The 26,134-nt window shown below is 45.6% G+C and overlaps 1 protein-coding gene across 10 annotated transcripts in view; it reads left to right on the top strand.

Moving 5' to 3' along the window:
- Positions 1-26,134, top strand: part of FRMD4B (FERM domain containing 4B) — a 106,281-nt gene that overhangs the window by 46,877 nt on the left and 33,270 nt on the right. For 8 of the 10 annotated variants that reach the window (XM_048957176.1, XM_048957179.1, XM_048957181.1 and 5 more), the window contains exons 2-7: positions 7,164-7,229; positions 7,738-7,832; positions 8,695-8,787; positions 12,455-12,539; positions 21,904-21,960; positions 22,924-22,946. In XM_048957176.1, the coding sequence (XP_048813133.1) occupies positions 7,164-7,229; positions 7,738-7,832; positions 8,695-8,787; positions 12,455-12,539; positions 21,904-21,960; positions 22,924-22,946 (419 nt within the window). Of the gene's footprint in view, positions 1-7,163; positions 7,230-7,737; positions 7,833-8,694; positions 8,788-12,454; positions 12,540-21,639; positions 21,961-22,923; positions 22,947-26,134 lie in introns of those variants that run through there. The other 2 variants (XM_048957184.1, XM_048957183.1) reach the window with 2 other exon arrangements.

The raw sequence follows: 26,134 nt of genomic DNA, 5'->3' as shown, positions 1-26,134 counted from the left end.
GATTATGGCAACGGAAGAAGCCTGCGATCGTGTCTCCCTTCTTCCCCAGCTCGAATGTGCAGAAAATACAAAGGCTGAGTGCATGTTTCTTGCTGTGTGCTTCTTGTGTTTCTCCAGTCCTTTTAAACCAGTAAGGTTGTGGCTTGGAGGTAAGAACCTGTATTTTAATTTCTGATGCTTAGCAGTGGCAGACAATGGTAATTTTGTTTTTTGTTTTTTAACTATCATTGCATGAAAGTAATGCAGAGTTTAGAATCTGTGCTTGTAGGAGGGAAGACAGCCAGAAAGCATGCAGAGTACTGCGAGTTTGCTTTGGGTGCTTTGGTAGTGCTGGCTGAACCCTTTGCACTTGCTCTTCTGACAGATGAGTCTGTAAGAACTTCTGTGCATCTTTTGCACTCTGTTGTGCAGATAAGGGCTGTGTGTTTACCCTCAGCACTTACAGCTGCTGCTCCTGCTTCTGTTGTCTGTGCTCTCACAGCTGCGTTAGCAAAGCGCTAAACCAAACCTGATCCTGCTAACTTGCTGCAGCTGGATATCAGGTCTGTCACTTCAGAGTACAGAGAAAACATGTTTTCAAATGTTACCCTTATAGGCTGCTTGCAATATGATTTAAGCTGAACAAAGCTCAAATTCATAAGTCACCGGGTGGGGCAGCCAGTGCCTGGTACAGTGGCTCCTTTCAGCATCTAGCTATTAAATGTCTCATCAGTGAGGTCTCTACCCCTCACACTGAAAAGCCCTCCTGGAGAGGCTGGCACAGGGCTGCCAAATGCACATGGAGCTCATCAACGGCTGCTGAGGAAGAGCTGAGATCAGAGGAGCAGTTGTGCTTTGAAGCATAGCGGTGTGTTTGCCTGGCACTGGATGCTGGCTCCTCTCCACCAGCAGTGCCCCAGCAACACCGCTCAGTACTGAGTGCAGTCCATGCACAGATTGCAGAAAGCTGAGGGTTTGGGGCTTTTCTTGCTTTATTGGCTTGCTCTTTGCATATTTTTTTTTAATTACAGGTGGTTCAGATGGACTTGTATTGCTGGTTGTTGTTTTGTTGTTGTTTTTTTTTTTTTTTCCTGCCTCCTGCTTACCTCATGTCTGGTTAGGGCTGTTGTCCAGGTTTCCTGAGGGGCTCCTGCCAAGCACTGAGCAGCTGGAAAAGCCCAGGACAGGACGGGGAGGAAGGGGCTGGGATGGAGGGCAAGGAGGGGTGGGAGGACAGATGAGTGACATGCAAGGACCACGGTGGGAAAAGGACGCAGAGCTGCACTGCTCTGTGTGCTCCATGAGTCTTCCTTATGTACCGCCAGGAAACCTGTGGGACTGCACAGGATCCTTTTTCCCTGCTGTCCCCAGGAGGCTGCACAGGAACAAACCCCCCCTCCCCCCAAGGGCTCGTGCATAGCAATGAACTGGTGGCAGTGTCCCAGTGCTGTGTGATAAACATGCCTGCTGCGCTCTGCTGAGGAAAGCAGATGTTGGATGGAGACTTTCATTGACTTCATATTTACAGCAAAGCTGTGCTGATTCCTTCCTATTAACTTTCCTGAGTTTTAGGACTTGCCATAGAGTTCTCAGTTCTGTGTATAAGCTGACTGTCCATTCATCCCTTGTTTTTGTTTGAAATATGTTGCAAAGTGGTAGGAATGGGGACAGTGGTGCTTGCAGAATGACACAACCTGAGAAGCATTTTGATATTGAGTAAGATCTTGATCTAGTTTGAGGAGGGTACCTCTGCAGAAAGTGGGCTGTCCCTTCAGAAAGCTGCTGACCTCTCTCCCTTCAGCCAAAGGGGTTCAGCATACCCTGATCACAGAACTGTTGCTGGTTATTCACACCTGAGCCCTCTGGGAGAGGGGAAGGTGCTCAGAAGCCCTTTGGCATTCTGCAGGAAGTTTCATCATTCCAGTGACTGTGTGAAGCTTTGCCTGTCATTCTGCAGGAACTGGCAAATGATCAGTGAAATGTAGAGAACTGGAAGATTGTCTTAAATGTGCTGTCCGTTGTGGTGAGAGACAGCAGAATAAATGGGGGAAAGGAGACTTGAGGAAAGTTCAACACTTGGCCCTGAAAGCTGTGTTCAGTTCGGTAGAGCAAGGCAGTGGGGCTGCCAGCAGCCAGGCTCCATCACCCCCTGGCTGAGCCGCTGCCATCAGTCTGCAGCAGCCAAGTTTCATTCCCATCTCCAGTTCATCAGACTATTTTAGGAAGGTGCCATGCAATCTAGAAATCCTTTATGCTCTGGTTCCAGGCAGTGTGTTTTACCTCGAACCCTTTGCCAAACTTTCAGCAGAGCCAAGATTTCCTTGGAGAACATCATCCAAGGGGCATCAATACCAGTGTGCACTGAAGTGAGTAGTCTCAGCCTGTCCCAACGTAAGCATGGCTTCAGTGCATGCTATATTCAAGGACAAGTCTCCTGCAGGTCTCTGTCTGCTGGGACAAAAGGCACAAGGAGGTCCTCAGCTCTAAGGAGAGAGGGTACAGCACTTGGGGTCCTGCTGGCAGAATGGGACTGGTCCTGAGTGGTCTGTCTTGCAGCACAGAGAGTGGAGGATGCAGCCAGCTGCCCCCATGCACTGATGGCTATTTAAAATAAGGCAGACCCTGGTTTCTTTTAAGGTTAACAGCAGGATTAGAAATGATTTAAGGCAAAATCTTGGCCCTGTTCGAGTGAGCAGGGCAGCAGTGGGACAGCACGTGTTGCTTCTTAGCCTATCTGTGCCCACCAGTGCTATGGGTTTGGGGGACCCATGGGCTGCAAAGAGGTACGTCAGGCATTTTTCTTGAGATCTTTGTGGGTCTTTTAAAAGGCCTTTGTAGAAATATTGGTATCAAACCCAACTTTTGTTTCTTATTTCTCTTTTTCCTTCAAGCTTTGTATGACCCCAAGTGCTGGACCATGGCAAGGTTTGCTCTCCCAACAGACACCCAAAGAAGCTCTGAACAGAGAGGAAGGTTGCTAGTGAGACTAAAACATCAAAGATGTACCAACCAAAACCTGGAATTATCACTTTTCCCCTCTCACCAGCACATAGTCCATTCCTCCCAGAGGGAAAGCCTTTTGCTTTTATTACCCTGAGATGCACCTGGTTGGGGCAGCTCCTTATTGCAACACGTTCTCGTGTCGTATTCCCTATTTTCCCAGGCAGAGCACATTTGCAGGCATAAGCTGGCTGCTGGGATCGAGGCAGTGAAGCAGTGCTGATTTAAGGCAGCTGAGGATTGGATCCGAAATGCCTTCATGACTGAAGGAAAAAACAAGCCCTAAAAGCTGATGAAAACTCGAGGTCAGTGTAGGGGCTTCAATAGCAGGCTTTGAAATCTGTTACGGCCTTATGGGTTACAGAAGAGAGATTTGGGAAAAAACGCCCTTACAGGAAATTACTGGTGTAGCTTTATAGCTGGTTAACTGCAGCTCCAGTGGGGATTTGGGGTTGAAATCCTCTTTTGAGTGCAATCCTTGCTCTGCCCTGGGCTCACACCTGTGCTGTGCCTTGAGGCTCTGCTCGAAGAGACAGGCATTGAGATTTTGGAGGGCCCCTTGGCCCTGCAACCCCAGTACCAGGGATTTCTCATGAGGAAGAGAAGAGCTTTGTTGGGCTGCTCTTCAGGGGAGGAGTAATTTTTTTTTTTTTTTTTTTTTTTTGCCTATGTGTTTTGTTTTTTGGAGATTTCCTGTTTATGCCCTAATTACTACTTTTTTTCTTTTTGCTTTTATTTTTTCCAAACTCAATGACACACGTGTCTAAAAATACTGCAAGTAACCACTGGCTTCAGACAAGGAGGAAGTGAGTGCTGAAGAGAAGCAGCATAAATATCCTGCAGGTTTTCTTTCTCAAATAAACATTTGGACTCAGGATATTACAAGGTATTGGTTTAAATAACCAAGAAAAAGCTTTTTCTCTCTGCCCTATTTTATACAGTTGTTTTTTTTTCCTTGTTAGAGGACTGAGGTTTTGGAAAGTCTTGCTTCCTTGACTTTCCATGAAGAATTTGCCTTAATTTTCCTCAAAAGCGAGGTGGGGGAGAAAATGTATTTTTCTTCTCTTTTCACAGAATTCTGCTCAGCAGGCAGTATTAAAGGAATATAAACTCAAATAAGATTACTGTCTGATTTCAGGACTTCTTCAGGCCAAAAATCCGAGCCATGTGAAGAAACAGCTTTCTCAATGTTTCAACCCACTGCAGAGAATTGTTTTTACTCTGTGCTTAATTTCCATGCACATTCTGAGAGTTGTTCCTTCTCCTTCATTGGAGATGTGCATAGATGAGGCAGACAGTTGGACTTGGATGATCTTAAAGGTCTTTTCCAACCTTGGTGGTTCTTGGGTTGCTGAGAGCCCAATGTCACTTGTGAGTTTGGAGGGCTGCAGGGATGCAGTGATACAAAAGTACTGCACTCAATGGGGTTTTTCCCCCTCCTTTCAATTCCTCTGCATTTTTTTTTTCATTTTTCAGTTGCTTGTGCACTAAGCATAAGGGTAACATTGGGAAAGAATAAGAATCCAGCATTTTGATACAGTTTTGCTAATGTAATGGTGAGACGTTTGTGTTGCATTGTTCTGCTGGTTTCCTATTGGGAATGGGATGGGGATTCTTAATGAATGTTGCACTGCTTCCTTCTTCACTGGATAATAGCTTAAATATTAGCATCCTTTTAAAAAATAACTGCTGAAAAGGCCAACTTGGGTGCATGCTGCAAAAATAACGAAATTGTTCATTTGCAACAGACAATGCAAAATCAATGGGAATGAGCTGAAAACACAGATGTGAGTCTATATATATCTCAGGAGTGCACATGCTGCCTCTTAGCTGAGCCGGACAGCTGTGCTCATCTCATGACTGATCAGTCCAGCTAAATAGAAAATCAATTATATTGTTCAGATTAGCCAGGCACACTGAATTGAAGATGAAAGTGTGACCATGAGGAGCTCACAAGGAGCTGGGAATTGGGCAAGGGGGAACCCAGCACCTGCTGAGCAGCGAGTAGCGGGGTGCTGGAGCTGTGGGTGTGTGATTGGAGCTGGGGGCTGATGTTTGGTCTTCTTTGGTGAGCCCTGCTGAGGAACTGGGGAGCAGCAATACCCTTCTAGCAGACTTTCCCCAGCTGCACTCGTGCAGCAGAAGCTGTGCTGCAGGCAGGGCTGGCTCTGGCTCCTTGTGAGTCCAGCATCCTTGGGGCATCTGCAGCCACTCCTCCCAACCACAGTATGACTGTGGGTACTCAGCCCTTCTGAAAATCACTCCTCAACCATGTCTTTACGTTGACTCATCAATAAAACCGGGGATAATTATATCTCACCTATCTTTAATAGTGCCATGAAGTTCAATTACTTTTAAGGACTATTGTGATCACCTTGGGTAGCTGAATAGAACCCAGGTTATGGTTGGTACATCTTTGATGTTTTAGTCTCACCAACAGCCTTCCTCTTTGCTCAGCACAAGGCTTTGTGTATGTGTTTGCAATACCAGAAACCTTTTTACTCGACAGTAGACAACTGAGGCAATTAAAACAGTCAGAAGTGATTAATGCGACTGCACTGGGTGAAAGCTAAAGCAGCTAGCAATTAAATAATGGCAACCCTTTTGCTATCTCAGAGCAACAGATGGGGTATGATTTAGAAACAGCATTGGATCTGACACCTCACACCAGGGGCAGATTGGTAACAGTGTGCAGGAGCCAGAAATGCACCACCTCGAAGGGTGCACTGATGAAGTGCTTAATTGGTGGGAGTGTGTGGCTTGTTTATGCACACACAGAGGCGGGCCCTCAGCTCCAGGTAACACATATGGACCTATGATAGGATTGTAATGGATTAAAGGGCAGCACACAATGCTCAGCATACGCATCAGGTGCTGGGAGCCTGCACTGGGATGCTGCAGCCTTGTTCCAAAACCTGGGGGGAGGAGGCTGGAAGCCTTTGTAGGGATGTGGCTGTGGTTTGCATAGAGATGGTCATTGATGTTCCCATGGGGACTGAGGTCCCTTTTCACCTGGTGTTTGCGTGCAAGTTCACATTTACTCTAGCACAAGAAATGGAAACTGTTTTCTGACTGTTTGATTTGTTTCTTGGGCTAGACTTGCTCTGCTAATGATCCTTCCACCATTATTGCTGTTTTGGTGAGAAATGTGATACATGTCATTACACAAATCTATATTTTCAGTAATCTTAGAATGCTGGTGCTGCAGGTACTCTATCTCTGGTTTTCCACATATGACAGCTGTGCTTGGCATTGTTCACCCCCAGTCTTCTTGCCAAGCTGCTCAGAAAGGAGCTCTCTCGTGGGTTTTGCTCCAGAGGAACTCAATTAGTTCAAACAGTAAACCTTTGTTAATTTGGTTGAGAGGGGCTGGCTGCTCCTGACAGAGGCAGTGCTGCAGCCCTGAAACAGGGCAGTACTGGGAGGAGATGAGTTTTGTTCACTTGTACTGGAATTGGCTGAAGGAAGGATCCACTTTTATTCATTTTTGAGTCTTTGGGTGTGTAGCAGTTTATCTTCTGTCCTTGTGCCCATGGAGGGGGGTGTGTGCTGCTCTCGATCTCTCTGGGATCCCCTGTGAGCAACTTTCTGCTCAGAGCTCAAAATAGAGTTAGAGAGAAACCAGTGCTGTCAGGTTCATGAGTTGTTCTGAGGTGGTGAGATGTCCAAATCCAGCTTCCCTCCACCATCTTTTGCCCCAGAGCTGTGCTGCCAGCCCTCTGCCTGCACTGCCAGGAGCCCAGAATTAAAGCAGAGTTTAAATAATGTAAAAGCTTTATGGAAATGTATTGAATTTCAAAGGGCAGATATTAAAAGGGCATAATAATGTGCAGCTATTTCTGAGGTCTTATGAGAAGAGGAGAGATTGCTTGCAGTAGATAAATGTGATGCAGACTAGGAACTGAGGCAGTCTGATTCCATTCTTAATCGTGCAGTTTGAACAACTCTTGATACATGCACACACACTGTCCAGTGGGAACCCATCCAGGATGGAGACCAGGTCCTGGGCAGCAGGCCTACTTTTGGTTGCAGCATTGTATAGATTTTTTTTTGTTTTGGAGGTTTTTTTTGGTCCCTGGTCATCCCCACTTATCAGAAGTGCAGGAAGCTATTGCCACCACCTCTGGCTGTACTATGAGCCAGGATCCTCTTGTTCTGACTGTGCTATGTTGGTGTCTTTGCAGATGACAGAGGGCCGGCACTGCCAGGTGCATCTCCTCGATGACAGGAACTTGGAGCTGCTGGTTCAGGTAAAGACCCTTCTGGTTTGGGCACTGGTATAGTATGGCTGGGCCAAGTGCTGACCCATTTTCATTCTGCTCCAGTAATGCCCTGTGTACCTGTGCTGGGAATGGCACCAAAGAATTGACCATTGGAAAGTCTTAAACCATGCAATAAACCCACTGAAAAAGTTGTATTAGAGCTCCAAAGTACTTTTTTACCTTTCCCTGTCTGGTTCTGATTTGTCCCTTCGTTGATTAAAAATAAATGCTTGTTTTGTAGTTGCAGCCAGATTTCCCTGCTTGGTAGTTTAAGAAGTGCAATTTGGGGCTGAAGTTGTAAGGGATATTTGAAGAAGTTATATCTCTTACTATAGCTACCAATAGAGGTAAAATTAACAAATATGCTTTTAGGCATGCGAGCCCGTCCTCAGACCTGTTTTTTTCCACTTGGGCATGATGCTTCCAGTGGAAATTTTCATCATCATTGAGAAGTCTGAACTGAAATGAAAATGAGTGGTGTTGGTTCTTTCAACAGCCCAAGCTTCTGTCTCGAGAGTTGCTGGATCTGGTGGCCTCGCACTTCAACCTGAAAGAAAAGGAGTACTTTGGGATAACATTTATAGATGATACGTAAGTCTAGTAATTTGTGTTAAAGAAAAAATGGATTATGACATTTCCCATGTGGTAGCTCCCATCACAAGTGCAGGACTGGCTTCTGGGTCTCACAGGAGCTGGTAGGAGCTGCTTGCCTGTGGAACCCTTTCAGCACCAGTGTATTATTTTTAAGTTGCTCTCATCTTGAATCTTTTTGCTACAATCCTGACTGTTGGAAGGTGCCTTCTTCAAGCTCACCTATAAAATCCCTCAAGAGTGCTGTTGACACTTGGCTTTTTTCCTCAAGAAGAGATGCCATGAATTTCTGGAGTATTATAGGTGCTGGTAAAGTGCTGCCCAGGGGATTACTTAAAAGCCCCAAAACTATCCTTTGGGCCCCAGAAACTCCCTTGGGTGCTCCAAACTGAGCCTGGGTGCTCGCTGTGGCCTCTGGAGGGCACCCATGCTCTATGGCTGGCCAGTCCCAGTGCTGTGGGGCAGCAGTTGACTCCTAGGCTGCCCTGACCCCCAGATCCTGGGGAAAGTTACAGGGGCTGAGGGGTTTTTTATTTTATTTTATTTTTCTGGTTCATTTCTAGTTTCACTTAGGGAGGCTGTGATGCAGAGCGCTGTTTCAGCTGCCTCATTAATGAGTTCCTATGTGAGCCCCTCAGCTCTGAGATGGGGTCATGTGTGAAGCTGTGGCTGGTGTTCCCGAGTGTCCAAAAGCAAACTATGTCAACATCCTAAAATTAGAGAGCGAGGAAAAGGTGATGAACTGCTTGCCTGCATCAGAGCTGACTTTTGCTATTCTGAAAAGGACTCACATTGGAGTAAAAACACTGAAAAACCCATGTTTCTTCCCAGTTTTAACCATCTCCCCAATCTGTTCCTGCAGAGGTCAGAGTGTCTGGCTGCAGCTGGACCACAGAGTCTTGGATCATGACTTGCCCAAGAAACCAGGCCCAGCAACGCTGTATTTTGCTGTTAGGTGAGTAATTCCTTCTGTGGAGAAAACAGTGCCCACTTGGCTCATTGATCACCATGATTTTTGTTTAAAAGAATTACTGATTTGATAAAGGATGCAAATGTCAAAGTGATACGTTATTTCTAGAAGGTGGTTAAGTCCTGGCTGAGTGCTGCTTTCTTTTCTGTTTACCTGCAACATAAGGTAATTTGGAACCTGCTGCTTTTAAAACTGTTATCAGCACATTGTTCCTCTTCTTATTTAAGAGTAATTTTAAATCCTTAAATCTCCCAATTTTAAATCTTTTTTTTTTTTTTTTTTTCCCAACTTGTCTTTAATAGTGCTATATTTTGATAGTTTATTTAAACAACTATAGTTCTTCTCATGTTTACTTAAGGTTTGTCAGTACTTGAAAGGGATTGCTGCTGGCTTCTTTGCTCACACAGCTTAAACCTGTGCCCAGGAGAGACTAAAATCCTAGCAAAGTGATGATTTTGGCCAAAGTAATTGCATTACTTCAGGGTTTTTGCTAGCAAAGCTCTACTGATTAGGATGCAGTTTTTTCAGGCCCATTATAGACAGAGCTGTGCTGGCAGAAAAGACCAAGCGTCGTATTCTTAGTATTGTTGGAGTTCTTATTTTTGTCTTCCTTACAGTCTGTGAGGAAAATGAGGGCAGACTGACCTCATTCACTTTTCATATCAAGATTTTGGCCTTTGTGTGCTTAATTATTTGCAGCGTTTCCAAAGCGCAGCCTGTTGTGCAGTTGGGTAAGTTGGCGTTGTCACCCCGCCAGCTCCTCTGCACCCCAGATACTGCAGGGATGGTTCAAACAAATGGCACTTTGTTTTTGCTGAACATGTGCTGATTTGTGATGGAGCTCTTTTCTTTTTTTCTCTTTCAACAAACAAAAAAAAAAAAAGGGGGGGGGGGGGAAGCATGAAACCTTTAAAAAGGAATTATAGAATTATAGAGTCACCGGAGTTGGAAGGGACCCATGAAGATTGAGTCCAACTCTTGGCTCCACATAGGACCACCTGAGTTGGAAGAGACCTGTAAGAGCCATTGAGTCCAACTTCTGATAGTAATGAATATTCATGTATAATGAGCTCTTAAATGCTCACAGAGGACCTAGAGGACTAAAATCTGTGACTCCTTACATGTGATAATACACAGGGAGATTGAAGGACTGGGGTTGGTCTGAGGATCTTCTCAGAAGGTAGCAATGGTCTTGACTCCTGTGACTGTTGCCAGGGCTTAAACTGTCTGCCAGACTCTCTCAGGAGTGGAGCACAAGAAAGCCATAAAGACAGTCACATAACTTGAGCAACTGTGGCTGGAGTTAATGCTGTTGGCTTGAGATATTCATTTTTACCCATCCTGTTGCGAGGTGATCTTCTGTAGGACAGGATATGCAGAGACCTGAGCAAGAGTTGATGGATGAAGAGTGGGCTTTGGGAAGATCAACTTCTAGAGTCTTATCTTAAGCCTTGACTGCTCAGGGGTCATGAGATTTAAAAGAAGAAATTAAGACCATGGTAGTGGGCAGTGGATGGGAAGTCTGTGAGGAGCAGAAGGATAATTAACAATGTAAAAACTATCTCATGGTAAATATATATATATATATATTCCATCTGAAATGTCTCTTCAAAATCTACAGCACTATTTTGTCACAACCTTTTGGATAAGTGAATGACTCCAGGCATTTGTTGGATGGCATATGCCTTGGGTGGTTGGTTCAGACACTTATCACATGCAAACACATTTGCCTTGCCATAGTCTGTTCTTTAATTAAACTCTCCTGAGAGCAGCTGAACTGCACAGTTGGAGGCTGGCATGGAAAGCACAGCAGGGCCGGTTGAGTGGCACATGTTTGAGTGGGGGAACTGATGCCCATTTTCTGTTGGAGATGGAGAAAGGTACCCAGAGCCCTCCTGAGCTGTCCTTCATTAACGTGCAGCACTAGGCAGTTTCCAGCAGCAGCACTGGGAATGTGGGGCATCTCCAGGTGCTTGGTTATACCTCTCCTTTGCTTCACAGCTCCTGCACCCTGGGCTGTTGCCATTCACTAATGAAACACGTGGTAAATTATTTCAGGTTTTAATTATTTTTCTTCAGTTAACATGAACTCAAGCCAGTCATGTAAATTTTCTTGTGATACACACAGCTGCCAAAGGGTTGTATAATGCAGATTTAGGACTTACAAAAGCATCTTTCCAGTTTCAAGGACGCTGACAGCATCAAAAATAAAAGGAGAACACTTTATTGCATTTCCAAACATGACTGTCATCCCTCAAATCTCTCAAACATCCTTATCTCTGTGGCCTGGTGTTCCCCATCTGTACTGCAGTGATGAGTATACAGCTTGTGCTGTACAGAAGAGATGAAGTGCCCAAGTCTGCTCAGAGTAGGGTTATTGCCTGTCCAGGAGTGCCCTCCTCAGACCAATGGCTCCTACAGTCTCCTGCTACAGGGTAACTATAAGCTATGTCTGGTGTCCCTAGCTGAAAGAAACTGCAAGTGCAAATGAGGCCATTAGTTGAATAAAATTCCCTTTTCAGCAGGCTGGAGGGAAGCTTTATTGGGATAAAGCACTAGCCTCTAATGTTGGTCTGGCAGCATGCTGGGCAAGGACCAGCAGAGGTTCTTGCATGCTAATGCTCTTCATTTCTGGAGAGAAACATGACTGTATCTGAAGTGAGGTTTAGGAGAGCTACTAAAATGGTACTTGGTGTGATCATGAAAGGATATAGCAATACCCATGGCTCTTCTCAGTGAAAGGTGAATCACAGAAAAGCCCCTTGGAGATGTCTGGGGTAGGCTTCTGGGTCTGTCCCAAAGCTGCATGAGTGTGAAATGAGCATATTATCTCCTCATCCTACAGAGGTATTCCATACAGAGAGATCAATGGGCAGAGCAGGAGGCTACGGACAGCCTCTGGGCTACACAGAGCAGGCTGTATGAGCCACCCAGCCCTCCTGCTGCCAAAGGCATTGGTGGGATCTGCATTGCCAGGGTGGTAGTGGTGGTTGCCCCAGCCCTTTGTTTGGCTGAAAAAACTGTGCTCTCTATCTAGAATCAAGTGGGAGAGCCTGGATCCAATCTGTAAGGAATTGGCTTTCGATAATGAAGCACAGGTATCCAGCTAAAGGAAGATTGACAGGACCACGTTCATACAAACTCATCTCTTTGAACTGACTTGGCAGTTCTGTGCTCTTGAAATTAGAGACGTGTTTTCTCTGCACCTTTCAGTGCATCTCAGCACTGCCTACTTTGATGCCCCGTGAGTCAGAGAAGCACACAGACAAGTTGTGTGTGATTCTGCAGAGTGCCAGCTGCATACATAATGTTGTATAACAAACCACATCTGCTAACCTTGGCTGGGCTAGCATAACCAGCCATGGACTTGCTTCCTTTGGTAGTGAGGTTTGCTCCTTTAAACCTTGAGATGAGAAGTCATCAGATGTCTATGACCTATTGAATGAAAGGAATTGTGCCCTGCATGCTCTTGGTCCATGATTTTCTGCTTGTTCCCTCTTACTAGGCAGGAAACGAAGCTCAGTGGTTGTAGTTCCTCTGTACCACTTTATTGCTGGAGAACAAAGTGCCGAGGAATGATTTGAGAGGAAGATGAAGCCTATACAGGAAAGTAACTTTGTTGTTTGTTTGTTTGTTTTTTTTTAATTATCAGGTTCTACATTGAAAGCATCTCCTTCCTCAAGGATAAAACAACAGTAGAGCTGTTCTTCCTGAATGCCAAGTCCTGTGTACACAAGGTAAGGCTCAGTGTCCTTTGCAGCTCTGTGTTGTCCATTCCTCATTACTCCTCCCTACATCCCTTCCACAGACCCTCTGGGTAAGGATGATGATGGCTTCCTGGTCATGATTTCACAGCTCTTTAGTGTGCAAACGACACTGAAATATCTTAAATGCCAAAAAGGCTTTAAGTCATTTGAAATCTGGGTTGTAGCTTTCTGGGTAGACTCCGTCTCGGAGTGACATATCTTTGTGTGCTACATAGTACACACTGGGGAAGGTGATGAAAGTCTTATGCTGTGAATGTGGTTCTTAGTGCCCTGATTTCATGCCTTAATTCCCTTCATAAATTCACAAATCCCATCAATTCACAATCAAAGCCAGTTATTACAGTGCTTCTTGTGTTTACTCTGGTTACAAATCTTCCACTGTTTTTGTTAAATGTTTAAATTTGTTATTCATACCATATATACGCAATACATAATATGGTACATTGATGTATATATACATATTCTATCATAAAAGTAAAATTTATCTGCTGCAGGTTCATCTTGTTCTGGGAAAGAAAAAAAAAAAAAAAAAGGGCAGTATGGCAGCCTAATTGTGACCCTAATAACCAGAGGAGCAGCAGCAGCCAAGGTTCAATGAACTTTACTCCAGCAAAGCCTAGTTAATATCAAACTTGAGTATCAGGGTGTTTTATACTCATGGGTTAATCTGCCTGAGAGGGTCACTTGGTTCTTCTTGGAAAACAAGTGTTTATTGTTAGCTGGTGTTGAAGCTCAGAATAGCAGGCCAGATTTTTCACCTTTAATACATTTCATATTTTGGAAGAGTCTCACTGTATCCAGTATTCATTATTTCACTGGTGGGATCAGAAAGCTTACTTGAAAAGCAATTAATGTCAAAGTTGTGGCCGTGGGTTGCACAAGAATTGCTTTCTGGAAGAGTGAAAGAAACTTGCACCTTTTCACAAAACCTTCAAGCTAAAATAAATGTTTGAAGAACTTGAGGCCTCTCTGCTTAAGTTTAATAAAAAGCAAATCTCCCTTTGGCTTATTTGCCATTTTCAGTGAAAGGTCTTGGCAACTTGCAGCGATCCTTTCAGGGAATACTGGAGCAGTTCAGACAAGGCAAAAAACTTGGAAGTGGGAAGTGGGGCTGATTTTCTTCCTGTGATGGGGAAGGTGCCACCACCTCCAGAAGCAGTGTGCTGTTGAAGTAAACACTGGTTATGTATTTTGGTGCCTGTATGTGCATTTATGTAGCTGCATAAAGCATGAGAGGAAGGGAGCAGAGAGAAGGGAGGTGTGAAAAACACCATCACTGATCATAGATGTGTCATTAAGCCAATGGAGAGTCATTCAATTCATGCCACCATGTTCACTGAGAGGCAGTGCTCTGACTGACACCTTACTTATGTGGAATGCATTGAACCAAAATGGCCCGTGTTGGTTATGCAAAGGGAGCGATATGTGGCAATGGGAACTCAGCAGAGTGGGTGGAAACATAGGCAGGACTGAAGCTGTTTACTTAAAGTTCATTTACTTTCAGTGTTTGTTTGGTTCAGTAGCTTTTAACCTTCACATTAGATTCTTTTCAAAACTTTTTACCCCATATGGTGAACTTCAGGCTTGGCTTCCTAACCTGTTTCTTCTCTTGAAACTTCTGTTGTTCTGCATGGGGTATAATGGCTGCTCTCTTGTCCTTCTTTGCCTCTCAGCTCCAAATTCCTGCAATCCTTTTTGCCCCTTTCTGCAAATTGGATGCCAGGTTGCCCTAACAAGGGTATGAAGAATTAGAGGTTTGCCTATTTTGCAAATTCCATAGTCATTTTGGCAAGGGAAAAACAAGGCAGACAATAAGATTTCTGCTGCCAAAAATGTATTTCTTTCTACTCCTCACCCACTCACCACCTCCACGCTTGTCTGTCAAAGCTCCCTTGTGCCTCTGCCCTTTGCCATGTGCCAGGGTGGTGCATCCTGCATGACCTGTATCTTTCTCTACATGTCCTGTTTACCTTGTGTTCATCCCCTGCGAGCAGCTGGGCAGCCAGGGGGGACCCCCTTGTCCCCAGGCAATGAGAACTGAGGTTTTACTCTTGCTTCTGTGAGTTGTGTTCTACCAGTGCTGGAGGTCTGCACCCAGAATTGCTGCTGCACTGAGCTGCTCCTTTCCACTGCTCTTATCTCAGTCCACCACTGCAACAACAACATTTTCCTTCTGGTACACGTTGTGCAGTGTAATGCAAAACTGCTTTACGCACCTGGAAAATAAACTTCTTCTGTTAGATTTGCCAACACACTCAGGGTTTGCTGGCCATGCTCTCCCTGTTTCTCATTGCACATGAACTGAATGCAACATTTGCTGTTCTGCTTGTAAGAACACTCGGTGTTTCCTCATCACTAGTGGGTGCATACAGCTTGGACTCCAGCCTGGACAACAGATGCTGCCAGCTCTCTGGCCCTACCCTTTTTTCATGTCAAGCTGCCCATTGTCTCACTGCTCTGCTGCAATCCTATGGCTGTCTGGGTCCTACGTGGTCAGTATGGCTGGCTGGCTCTGCTCTCCAACATCCACGCTCTTTGGATTGGAGCTCGCAGAAGCTGTGTGCTGCCAGGAGCAGTGTGAGCCCACAAGCAGGAGCTGGGAGCTGCTAGAGCTTAGATCTCCAGGTTTATGGAAAGGCCTCTCAGTGACTTAATTATAAATGTGGTTAACCGTGTGTATTTTGCAATGGCCATAAGCATACTTTGTGTTCATTGTGACACTGTGTTTTCACACACATTTCTTGTTTTCAAGGCTTTGAGAACTTATGCCTGAAAGCCTTTAGCAGTGACAACTTCAGTTTACATGCTTTCTTTCCTGTCAGTGAATTTAAAGAGCTGGTTTAGATTTATGGTGATCTGTGAAATCTTCTGCATAGTGGAGGCTTACACAGTGAAAGTTTAGCCTGTGCTTTCAGGTGAAATGGGTATCTCAGAACTGATGTGTTTGCACAGGGGGTAGGAGAGCTTTGTAACACGCTCATTGTGCTATTGCACAGACTCCTGACCATAGCTGGGATGCTTTCAAGGAGGGTAGGAGCTGATGACACACATGATGATGATAAATTTGGAAAGATAAATTAGTCTTTTTGTTCAAAACAGCCAAGTTTGGAGAAATTACACCCTGCTGGGCTAGCAAAGCACTGTCAAGTTTATTGTGCGTTACAGCTAACCTCCATATAGCTCTGCAGCCATATAGTTGACTCTGTGCCAGTCCTTAAAATACGTTCTGTAAACACAGATCCTGGGTCAGGTTGGCTGTGTTCCCCTTTTCCCAACTATATTTAGGTGTTGGGGGATTTATTTATTTAATTTTGCTTTTGTTTTAAGGACTTACAAGAATTGCCTTTAAAATAATAACATAAAGGAAATGAAAGTTTTTGGTGGAGTCTGTAACCATGCTGGCTTCATGAACAACGATGCTTGTGAGCACTTGGCAGCCTGAAGCCCAGAGCTTAAGAGAGAAGAGCTGTTGAAGCAGACCCCTGGTGTGAGCATGACGTCTGGCTGGCTTTCAGCTCAGAGAGAGCAAAGTGGCTGTATATTAGATAGCTCTTGAAAGTTTTATAACGGATATTTCTTAATTCTACCCTATCCCTGGGGAGAGGGGAGTGTTCCCAATGCAGCTTTGTAACACTGTATAGTCTGATCTGAGCCAAGTCTATTAAAACACGCTGTCTGTTTGTCATTCTGCTCCTGAGGATGGCAGGTGTGAGGCGCAGGGTGAAGACCAGCAGAACCAGCTGGCCTTTGCTTTTCTGCCTTCCAGGCTGTGCTCTGAGCCCCCAGTGGTGCATCAGCAGATGAAGGTGGAGCACAGACATGTCAGTGAATGCAGTGTGACTGACTGTCCTTGACTCTTGGGACACCCAGGTCAACTGGCAGATCTCCATGGAAGCTCCCCACTCAGTGGTACCCCATGACACGTCCTGCTGAGCCTCACTGGTGGCCTGGGGAGGTGCTGGCCATGGGATGGGTGTAGTTGAGGGCCTGCATGGTGGTGGAGGTCAGCCCAAGGCTGCCTGCTGCAGATGGCAATGATGCCCTGGAAAGTTGTTGAGGCTTTTGGTGGGGGAGGTGTAGCTCCTGTCCTAACTGTAGCTGGGCCCAGCCCATTGCACTTGAGGGCTGAGCTGGTTTGCAGCCGGAGCTTCATACCTTGCATCTCTTGTCAGTCATCTCCTCTGAGCCTAACTATCAGCATTAACTGTGACAGAGTTCTGCACTTTTGATCTTCTGGCCATAGGGTGAAGCTGTTTTGACAGCTTAGCCTGTTCTTGTGTCTATGTGTTGGGTATCTTGCTGTGGCACTGTGGTAGGAAAGTGAAAGAATCTGGTTATATGCTAAGCCTAATGATGCTTGCCATGTATCCTGGCTTACAGAGAAGTATTTGTGTCCTTCCCCTGTTCTTTGCTTTTAACTTCTACGCTGTGTTCATGTTGGGGTGGGAGGGGGGAGAGGGGGGAGAAGCAGCATTATACGATGGGGACCTTGTGCTGAACTATGCAGATAAGTCTCAAAGCAGCTGAGCAGCTTCATCTGAGCTTTGGCTGAGGTACAAAACACAGAAAAAGGAGATGAGGATGGTTGGCAAGGGCAGCAAAATAAAGGGTGTAACAGAGAAACCTGAAGCTCTGGCTTGCTGTGAGGTGATACAGGGCAGCGGTGACGTAGCTTTTGTTTGGCTGCATTGGCCACAGCCTCTGAGCCTCACAGCTCCTGCCAAGAATGCATTGAGGAGACCAGCAAGGTTTGGAGCTACAGGAGGGGATGGGATGGGGATGGGGTGCTCTGTGGGGCATCGTGAACCACAGGCAGTGCAGCTGGGATGGGGACACGGGTGCAAGTGCTGAGATCAGAACAGGCCCTGGAGGGATCACTTTCAAGTAAGTTGGAGGGGCATTCTCTTGCTGCCATTGTGTCTCCTTGGTGTAACCGAGAGCACCACTCTGAAAGAGCACGTTGTTGAGCTCGCTGACCTACTTACTGCAGAGCTGCTGATGGTGTGGTGCAACAGGTTGTGGGCGACGGCCCCATCCCGGCAGTGCAGGCATCTTTGCTGCTGCCTGTGCTCCTAAATAAGCCATAAGTGCTGGAAAGCCTGGAATCTTTATCCTCTGCAGGGACCTGGCCTTGCAGCATGGGACTCTGGGGACACGTCTGGGAGTGCTGGGGGCTGGGGGAATTTGTGGTGGTGCTGGGTGAGAGCACAGAGTTGGTGCGGCTTTGTTCACCTGTGCTGAGCCCACACCCAGCTAATTGCTGTCCTCAATCTCAACACGCTCCTGCAGATGTTTGGTTCCCTCATTTCCCTTTAATTGCCCCCTTCTTTCTCTCCTTTTTTAATCACCTGTCAGAAATCACAGGTAATTACCTTCAATACTGTAAGTGTCTTGAGGCTATTTGATCCTAATGTGGATTTTTTTGGGGGCCGTATTTGGTTGATACGAATTTTTAAAGAGGTTGGTTTGAGGGAAGGAGTTCTTCAATATTTTAATCTTCACGTTTCCATGTGAAATGTTTCTGCTGTCAGTCTTTAAACTCTGGAGGTTGCGTGTGCTCAGAAGAAACTTTTCATTGCTCTGGTTCTGAAGAGTTAGAGATGGCAGTTCCTGTGTTGCTTATTTTATTTTATTTTATTTTATTTTATTTTATTTTATTTTATTTTATTTTATTTGAAAACTGCTTTAAGGAATCTAAAGACTTAGCACAGTGAATGCTCATCTGGCTATTGCCATTCTTATTCTGTATTTTCTTCAGGGTTTCAGGCTTGCATCTCTGACAGTCAACTCTTGTTGATGCTGTGTTTAACGATGGTGTGCTGCTCTATTCACAGCTAAGCCTTGTGATTTTTATCACATTTATAGGTTTGTTTCTGTGCAGGAAAGGGCTTGAGCTCCTGCCTGAAACAGGGGCTCAGTTCTGCACCTGGACACTGAAGGCAGGGGCAGATCTTTGCTAGTTGCTGCAGTGCTTCTGTGTTCCTGCAGTATTGTCACTGTCACTCCTGGACATCTGCTGCAGCATTTTATTCTGATATTTGTCAGAATGACAAAAGCTACCTGAATCCTCTGGACTAAATGCAGTTTTTAGATAAGCCAGTGGCTTTCAGTGAGACACATAGGGGGATGAAATTGTCTCCTTAGTTAAAATGATTGCTCCCTATGCAAACTCTAATGGAAAAATATCAATTTCATCCCTTCCCTGGAGCTGCACCCTCTATTCTGTTTAGACTTATTTACATCTAAAAGGTATAAGACTCAGATTCCATTGTCTGAATTACATGCATCTGCTTAACCTCGTGCTAGTGACCTTGTTCCCACTTGGGATACATCTAGGAAAACCTTCCATCTTCATCTAAAACACATGGCCATGAGAGTCTTTGCTGACCTGGCTCCCAGGGCCCCCGCCTACTCACAGAAACCTGTGCTGGAATTACCCTGCCAATTGCAGGTTTTGCAAATGAAGCTTTCTTACAGCCATTCTTCCATTTTTGAAATTGGACCTTGCTGTTAAAGCAATGCTAAAACAGAGACCCCTGCTCGCCAGCCTTGGGGCAGAAGGATTGTTACCAAATTGAAGTATTGTCTGAGAGTGGAGAGAGCCCTGGTCCTACACTCCTGTATGAGTGATATGTACTGCAATATGGATTTGCATCCAGTCAAAGGCTGTCCCAACACCTTGACAGCCCAGGGCTGGATAATATTACAGCAATGGTCAATTGTTGAACCAGATGGCAAATAAGGTTATATTATGATGGAAAATAATTTCAGACTTAAAGAGAATCGTCCAAGAGACTGACATTTATGCAGCATTACTCTGTTAGATAAAGACTGTGCTGGGCTTTGGTGGAATCCTTTGCTTAAAATTCCCTCCCTGTTGCTTAACTACAGCCTGACCTCAGGTGGTACCTTCACCTCTGTGTCCATCTTTTGTTTGACTTTAGTCCCTGTGAAAATCAGGCCAGGGAGCATCTTCTTACCTGAACACAGCTGCCAATGCACCTGTAAGCAAGGGCATCATCACTGCAAAAGCCTCACCAGGAAAGCAAAGACTGAAACTCCTGAAGAAGGCAGTCCCATTCAGCCCATTAAATCCCTAAATGAGGTGGTTTATGAGTTCACTTTCAGCGTTCATCAAAATGCCATAGCAGCCTGCTGAAGTGACCAGAGCTTCCTAAAGCTTGTATTTAGGACTGAGTAAATCAACACGTAAGAGCAGTCCCATAATTACTATTGCTAATTAGTTGATGTTCAGGATGTGCTTTGAAGATAAAAAGTGAAGGGGTGTTGGGTTATTAAGTCCCAAACAGTGTTGTGATGCCAGCAGCACCTATTGCTGTGGGTCAGCAGGGACTTAATGCTGAAGTGACTCGCCCAAATGCTGCAGAGTTTTCCTTGGAGCCTGCAACAAAGAGAGAGAGCCTTTGATGTGAGAATTGCGTTTGGATAGTTAAGTCTCTCCATGAATTTGTAGCATGAAGGCAATGAGCCCCATGTAGCTGATTCTGCCCCAGGGTAGGGAGGTGACCTTGCTGAGCTTTTAAGGACCCTTCTGGCCCTGTTTTCCCTGATTTTGTGGTCCAGAAACAGCTTTGCTGAAATAGAGCTTGTCTTTCCTGCTCAGCAGAGCTTTCTGGGTGATGACTTTCCTCATGTCTGAGTTCCCCACGTGCTGGTGCTGGGATGACCTGATGTCCCCTCCTCCTGCCATGGAGATATTCAGAGGCTGTTGGAGCAGATGTAATTTAAGCTAGAGAAGGCAGCACAGATGTGCATGACAAAGACTAACCTGATGCAGACCTGGAAGTAACAAAGTGCCTTAAAATTGCACCTACATGAAGATGGGGCTTCAAACCTTGCCTTTTCTCTCAAGCATCAACATTAAAGAGATCTGAGGGAAGGAAGGAAGAATCTGAAGCTTTTTTTCCTTTCTACTTTGTGATGTGCCCCTCCTCTTCTAATGAAATGTCTGGGAATGCTTTGGAGGCCACTTCTGCATAGCTGTTGCCACACCTGTTGGGAAGGGGAAATTCCTCCCAGTCTGCCCTGGTGGAGCCGCCCGGGGGAGCGCTGCTGCTGGAATGTTTTATTGACAAAGCTGGCAAAAAGCTTCCTTTCCATGAAAATTGAATTATTTGTTTGTTCACTTCTGAATTCAGTCTCTGTGGGCCAGACCTGCAGCTGTGATAAATTAGCCCAAGTTCCAGATGTGCCCCGTATGTTTAGAGATGTCATTTCTCTGTATCTGGGTAAGTCTGTAGATCTTCCTGCTGCAATGGTTTGGGCACTATTTCAGCTTTGTCCCTCATTCAGCCTTTGAATTCCGGGGACAGGAGAATGTGCTGAGGTCTCGGTGGAACGGGACATTGTGTCCACTGTCTTCTCTTGCAGATGGTTAACAAGAACAAATCTTTGCACAAAAATGCAAGGGATGGCTCCTGGGGGGAAGTTTTGTCCTTTACATGTAGTTTGCAGTAGGTATCAAGAGTGGCTTTGACCACCTGAGAGTTGACACGCAGGTTCATGACTCTTCCAGTCTTACTGCTGGTCCCGCTATGGAACCAAAATGATTTCTCCTTGTAAAACACTGTCTTGGGAAGACTGCACTGAAGGTTGCAAGCAAAAGGAAAAAAAATGAAGAAAGAAAGAGAAAAAGATCTTGGTGTGGTTTTGATTTTTAGCATTTATTGTCAACTTCAGCTTTGAAGTCACTGACTTTCAGGACAGGACTCTGCCTGATATTGGAGGGGGGTCAAGAATGGAGATTTGGAGGGTAGAAGTCCATGGAGTCTCTTTGAGCATTGCATGTGTACTTGCAGGAACTGTCAGATCTCCAGGCTGTGTGTGGTAAAAGAAAATTAGTTATACTCACCTCGCGATTAATAACTATCATTTATCTAGCATCATGGGTGTGCGTACCACCATCAAAGCGAAGAGCTGAGGTCTCTGCCCCAGGGAAATGGCATGCTTAAAGCCATAAATTCCTCTGGTTCATGGCAAGTTTGTAGTGTGTTTCGAAGCGTGCGGGATCAGGTACCTGCCTGGGTGTGTGCAATGTGACAAAGCTTCAGAAAGACAACGTGCGATGTTAAGAAAAAAGGGGGTGGGAGAGGAGCCGGGGGGAGGTGGAAACGGACTGCGTGTGTCTGTGTACACACAGAGTGCTCACGAAAGGAGGAGAAACGCTTCCCAGGCGGGAGTGGCGGGTGGAGGGCTGGGACAGAGTCGGGCTCCCACCCAGCTGTGCTGGCAGCCAGGCAGGACCGGCACTCCGCTGTGCTCTGTGGGGACAGGACGGCTCCCAGCGCTCACCTTCTGCTCTTTCCGTGCACAGGGGCAGATCGAAGTCGAAAGTGAGACGGTCTTCAAGTTGGCAGCCCTGGTCCTGCAGGTAAGCTGCTCTTTGCGTGTTGGTGCGCGGTGACTTTCTGGTATCGGCGCTGCTTTGGCACGGGGCAGCCCCCTGACTTGTTAGTTCAGCTGTGTGCTGCCTTGCCGGGTTTATTTTCCTGCATTTTCCTCCATGCCACGAGGACAAAATCATGTAGCGTTTGTTGTTTGTAGTCTCTGGAGTTGTTATTTTCTTTGTAGGCTAGTGAAAGAAATAGGCATCTGAGCAGTTTTAACTTGGTGGAGAGAATGGAAAAGGAAAAGCTCATCAAGGGAAGTAATCTATTTTGGCAGATTTACATCCAATTTATCACTTAATCTTCTAATTTAAATATATGCTGGATATCTGAGAAGAGCATAGTACTGCAGCTGAAGTTTGCTGTGCTATGTTTGAAGTTTTCAGAGCATATGTTTTATACCTTTGTTACTTCATGTTATTTTTTTCCTCTTCACTGTGCTGTCCTCAGACTTCAAGTTTGGTTATTTACCACTTCCTGTGAAATAAATATCTACCTTTTAAATGTTCGTCCTCCCTGCTCAACTCCTACCCCCATTATGAAATGCTCAGCAAAGCTGATCTGCTTGAGCTGCTTCCAAGAGCACAATTCCTCCCAGAAGTCTGACCTGCTCTTAGAGCTGACCTTCAGCTTGGACAATCAGAGAGAGAACTGTATTTCACTTATTGGGCAGCAAAATTGACATTGGATGTGGATCTTGAAATTCATCCCGTTTGTAGAAGCACATTTTATTTACGGTGTAGGTGGATAATCTACAGCTGGAAGCATGAAGGGCCAAGCTCTGTTCCTGAGTGCTGCATGCAGGCAGCCTCTGGGCTCTGTGTGAATGTGGCTGAGGTCGGGATCCAGCCAAAAAGCTGTGGGAGTGGGGAAGCAAACAATACTGGGAAAATCGAGGACTTTTGAAGAGATCATGTTTTAATTCTGTCACTGTTTTTCAATTGTAGGAAGCTAAAGGGGACTATTCCAGGTAATAACATTTTTCCTTTCTAATACTAATGGGCTTGATGGATGTGTTTTGGTTGGTTTGCATTGTATTTCAAACAATCAGAAATGAGGGGTAAAGTCCAACTGAGAGCAGCGGCTGAAGAAAGCAAAATGCACCGCTAGACTGGATAAAATCTAACTGCAGGGTGAGTCCTTTGGTGAACAGGCTCAGAATCAAAACAATTTTGCAGGCCATCCTTCTTTGCTCCCCTCCCATCAAGTGCATGCCTGAGTGGGACGGGGAGCTGCTGCCCTTTGCTCTCAGCCAGCCCATGCTTGGTGCTGCAGACCGTGCCCACCCACAGCACTTGTGGGGGACATGGAGCTGCCAGCTGCCTGCCTGAGGTCAATGAGCCTCTTTCTTCTGCAGCTGCCCCCAGGCCTCCCTCAGCCCACACCTGACCCAGCACTTGTGCTGCACTGGGGCTGCACACGAAGAGAGTGTTTGCCCTTGGAAATTTCTTTCTGCCTGGTCGCCTCCGTGCACTGGTTTGGATAGCAGCACTGGGAGCTGTGGGGGGAGCTGAGGTTGCACTCAGAGCTCTTGGAGCCCAGGGAAAGGACCTTCAATTAGGAACGGCCTGCTGAGCAAACAAATTCAAAAGGTTGGCATTGGTCGCGTTAATGTTTTACCATTTGCTGAGTTTCCATGCAGTAGGATGTTATGCTCTTGCTGCAGCAGCTTTCCTGCTGCAACAGACACATTTGGAAAATGTCCAGTGAGGGGCTACCTCCTAAATGCAGGATATGAGTTGTGCCTGATGCCAAAACCCCCAGCAGAGGTATTCTCTGCTGCTCTTCCAGTGCACAGCGTCAGTGCCAGCTCTGTTCTGGCCCTGGTGCCATTCCCCCTTGTGTGGAAGGGCACGCTTTGTAAAGCTCATCACAGACCTCTTTGCTTTTTGTTGGTGTGCTGTCACGCCTGCAAAGAGGAAGAGATGCCCTTGTGACTAAGATCAGCTGGATGGGCTGCTTGTACAGATACTTCTGTTCCTATTCACACTGCAGACCGGCTTTGTGACCCACAGGATATTGCTTATAGCCACAATGTGCTGCCCTTCACCCCAATGAGACTGCTCATCTTGCCTGATTTCCTGCAGCATCCCTCAATGTAAGGGCATATAACCAGGGAACTCACATCACACAGCTCACTTGACTAGAAGCAACTTGCTAAGTTGCAGCCCTGGTGGCATAGGCTCTCTTAGCCTGGTACAAGCCCTCAGGAAAAGAGGTTTAAGGTTTAAAACTGCCTTTGTAGTTAAAACCTCCCTTGTGCAGTTTGAACTTAGTTCTGACTCCTTATCGTTTGCAATAAATAGGTTTGTAAGTATTGCTTCACAAGCGCAAGAACTGTGTACGTGGTTATTTTGCATGCCTCATCAGACAGGTTGGAAGGCGTGGACTGCCTGTTGTTACCTTCCAAAGTATTTAAAGAACATGGGAGGCAAGAGGTGTGCTACAAGATTGATTTCCTTCTCCAAACAGTTGCCTTTTGCAAAAGATCCTAAGCTGCAGCAATTGCTTTCACTGTATTAAAAAAAAAAAGTTACGCCTCCATATCAAGTGAGCATGGCCAGCTGTCCCACACATCAGAATGAAGGAATTTGATTTTACATAGCACAAGTGTCATTTGGACCACTGATATTAAAGTGCTGGCTTCATTACCAGTGTGTTGTGAAGATGCTGAGTGGCTGATGGCCCAGCAAACCCACCAGCGCCATCCTGCAGCCTTTCTGCTCTCTGCGCAGAGGCTGCCTCCCATTATGGTGCCTGGGGTTGAAGTGCTCCGTGTTGCCTATCGTTTGGCAATTCCATTTTGAATCACTTTCTGGAATGTGGATCTTGCACCATTTCTGCTTACGTGAGAATGCCGTGATTAATTTTTTTAATGTAGGATTAGTGCAGAATTGCCTCAAGTCCTGGAGATTACCTCTCTGTCAGTTAAAAATGGGCCAGTCTGGACAGCGCTGGTGATCTCTGCCTGCCTCATGAGGAGCTTTTGTTGGGGGCACATCTCTCTTGCTGGCTCCAGGTGGGAATATGCAGGCCAGTACCAGGGCACCATAAACTCCCACAGCTCTGCCGTAACCCCTTCCTCAGATAAGGCTTTGCAGGAAGAGCACAGTAATCTCCCACAGGCTGCCCGCCCTCTTCTCGTGCTCAGTGAGTGAGCGCATTCCTTGGAAATCTGTTCATTTTCAGCGAGCAAACCTGACATGTGGGCACTTGGAGACAGTAACAGCCACTGGCTTCTATGGATGTCACCCCACAGCCAAGTGGCACTGACAGTGTGAGCATCCCAGGGCTCAGCCCTTGCAGGTGACATGCAGTGGGTCTTCTTGGGACAGACACGTGTGCTTTGGCATTGAATGACACAAGACGCACCAGTCCCACTTGGAAAAGATGTTAGCTTTGAAGACATTGATTTAAAAAAAAAAAAAGCTTTGTCCTGTTCAGTACAGACTTCAGAATGCCACCTGTGGCATGCCCAGTGCACATCTTCTGGGATCGCTCTGGTTTCTCCAAGGTGGCCAGATCAAGCTTCAGAGTCCCTGTTCCTTGTTGGGGAGTTGGACCAGATGGCCTTTAACAGTCCCTCCCAGTTCAAATGATTCTCTGATTTTTAAAAAAATCTTGGAATTTTAAACTTTGAGGATTTTTAAGAGAATGAAATTCAAGTTGCAGCTTCTGACATGTTTGAATTTTGGAGAGGGAAAATAAAAAGCTGCTTGTTATTTATTTTAGGAATTTTAGATTGCAAGAGACCTAACCAGAACAGTTACCAGGCTGGTGATTATTTGCCATGTTAATGCTCTGTAATATGAAGTCTTGTCTCTTTGAGAAATAAATGATTCACTTATGCTTAGTTTACGGACTGTTTGCCCTCAGAAATAGTAATAGAATACAGTGTTCCTTTGTAGCTTGATAATAGAGTTTATAACCAGTGTTATTGACAATCCTAAAAATGCTGCACTGTTATTCCAGTGTCAGAGGGGGGAGGAAAAAAAAGTCTATTAACATCAAATGAAAATGTATTGAGCAAGTAGCTTTTAAACAGTGTTTTTCTGATAATTTTGAACCGTGTTTTCCACGGTAACACTTCCAGGCCTGAAACCCAGCCCTGCTCCCTGGAGGTTAATGAAGTTGCTGGAGGAGGGCTTCCATTTTCTT

The sequence above is a fragment of the Lagopus muta genome, chromosome 11, assembly GCF_023343835.1.
Source record: "Lagopus muta isolate bLagMut1 chromosome 11, bLagMut1 primary, whole genome shotgun sequence".
In the NCBI taxonomy this organism is placed as follows: domain Eukaryota; kingdom Metazoa; phylum Chordata; class Aves; order Galliformes; family Phasianidae; genus Lagopus; species Lagopus muta.
The sequence above is the reverse complement of the archived record's forward strand: the minus strand, read 5'-3'. Positions and strand labels throughout refer to the sequence as shown.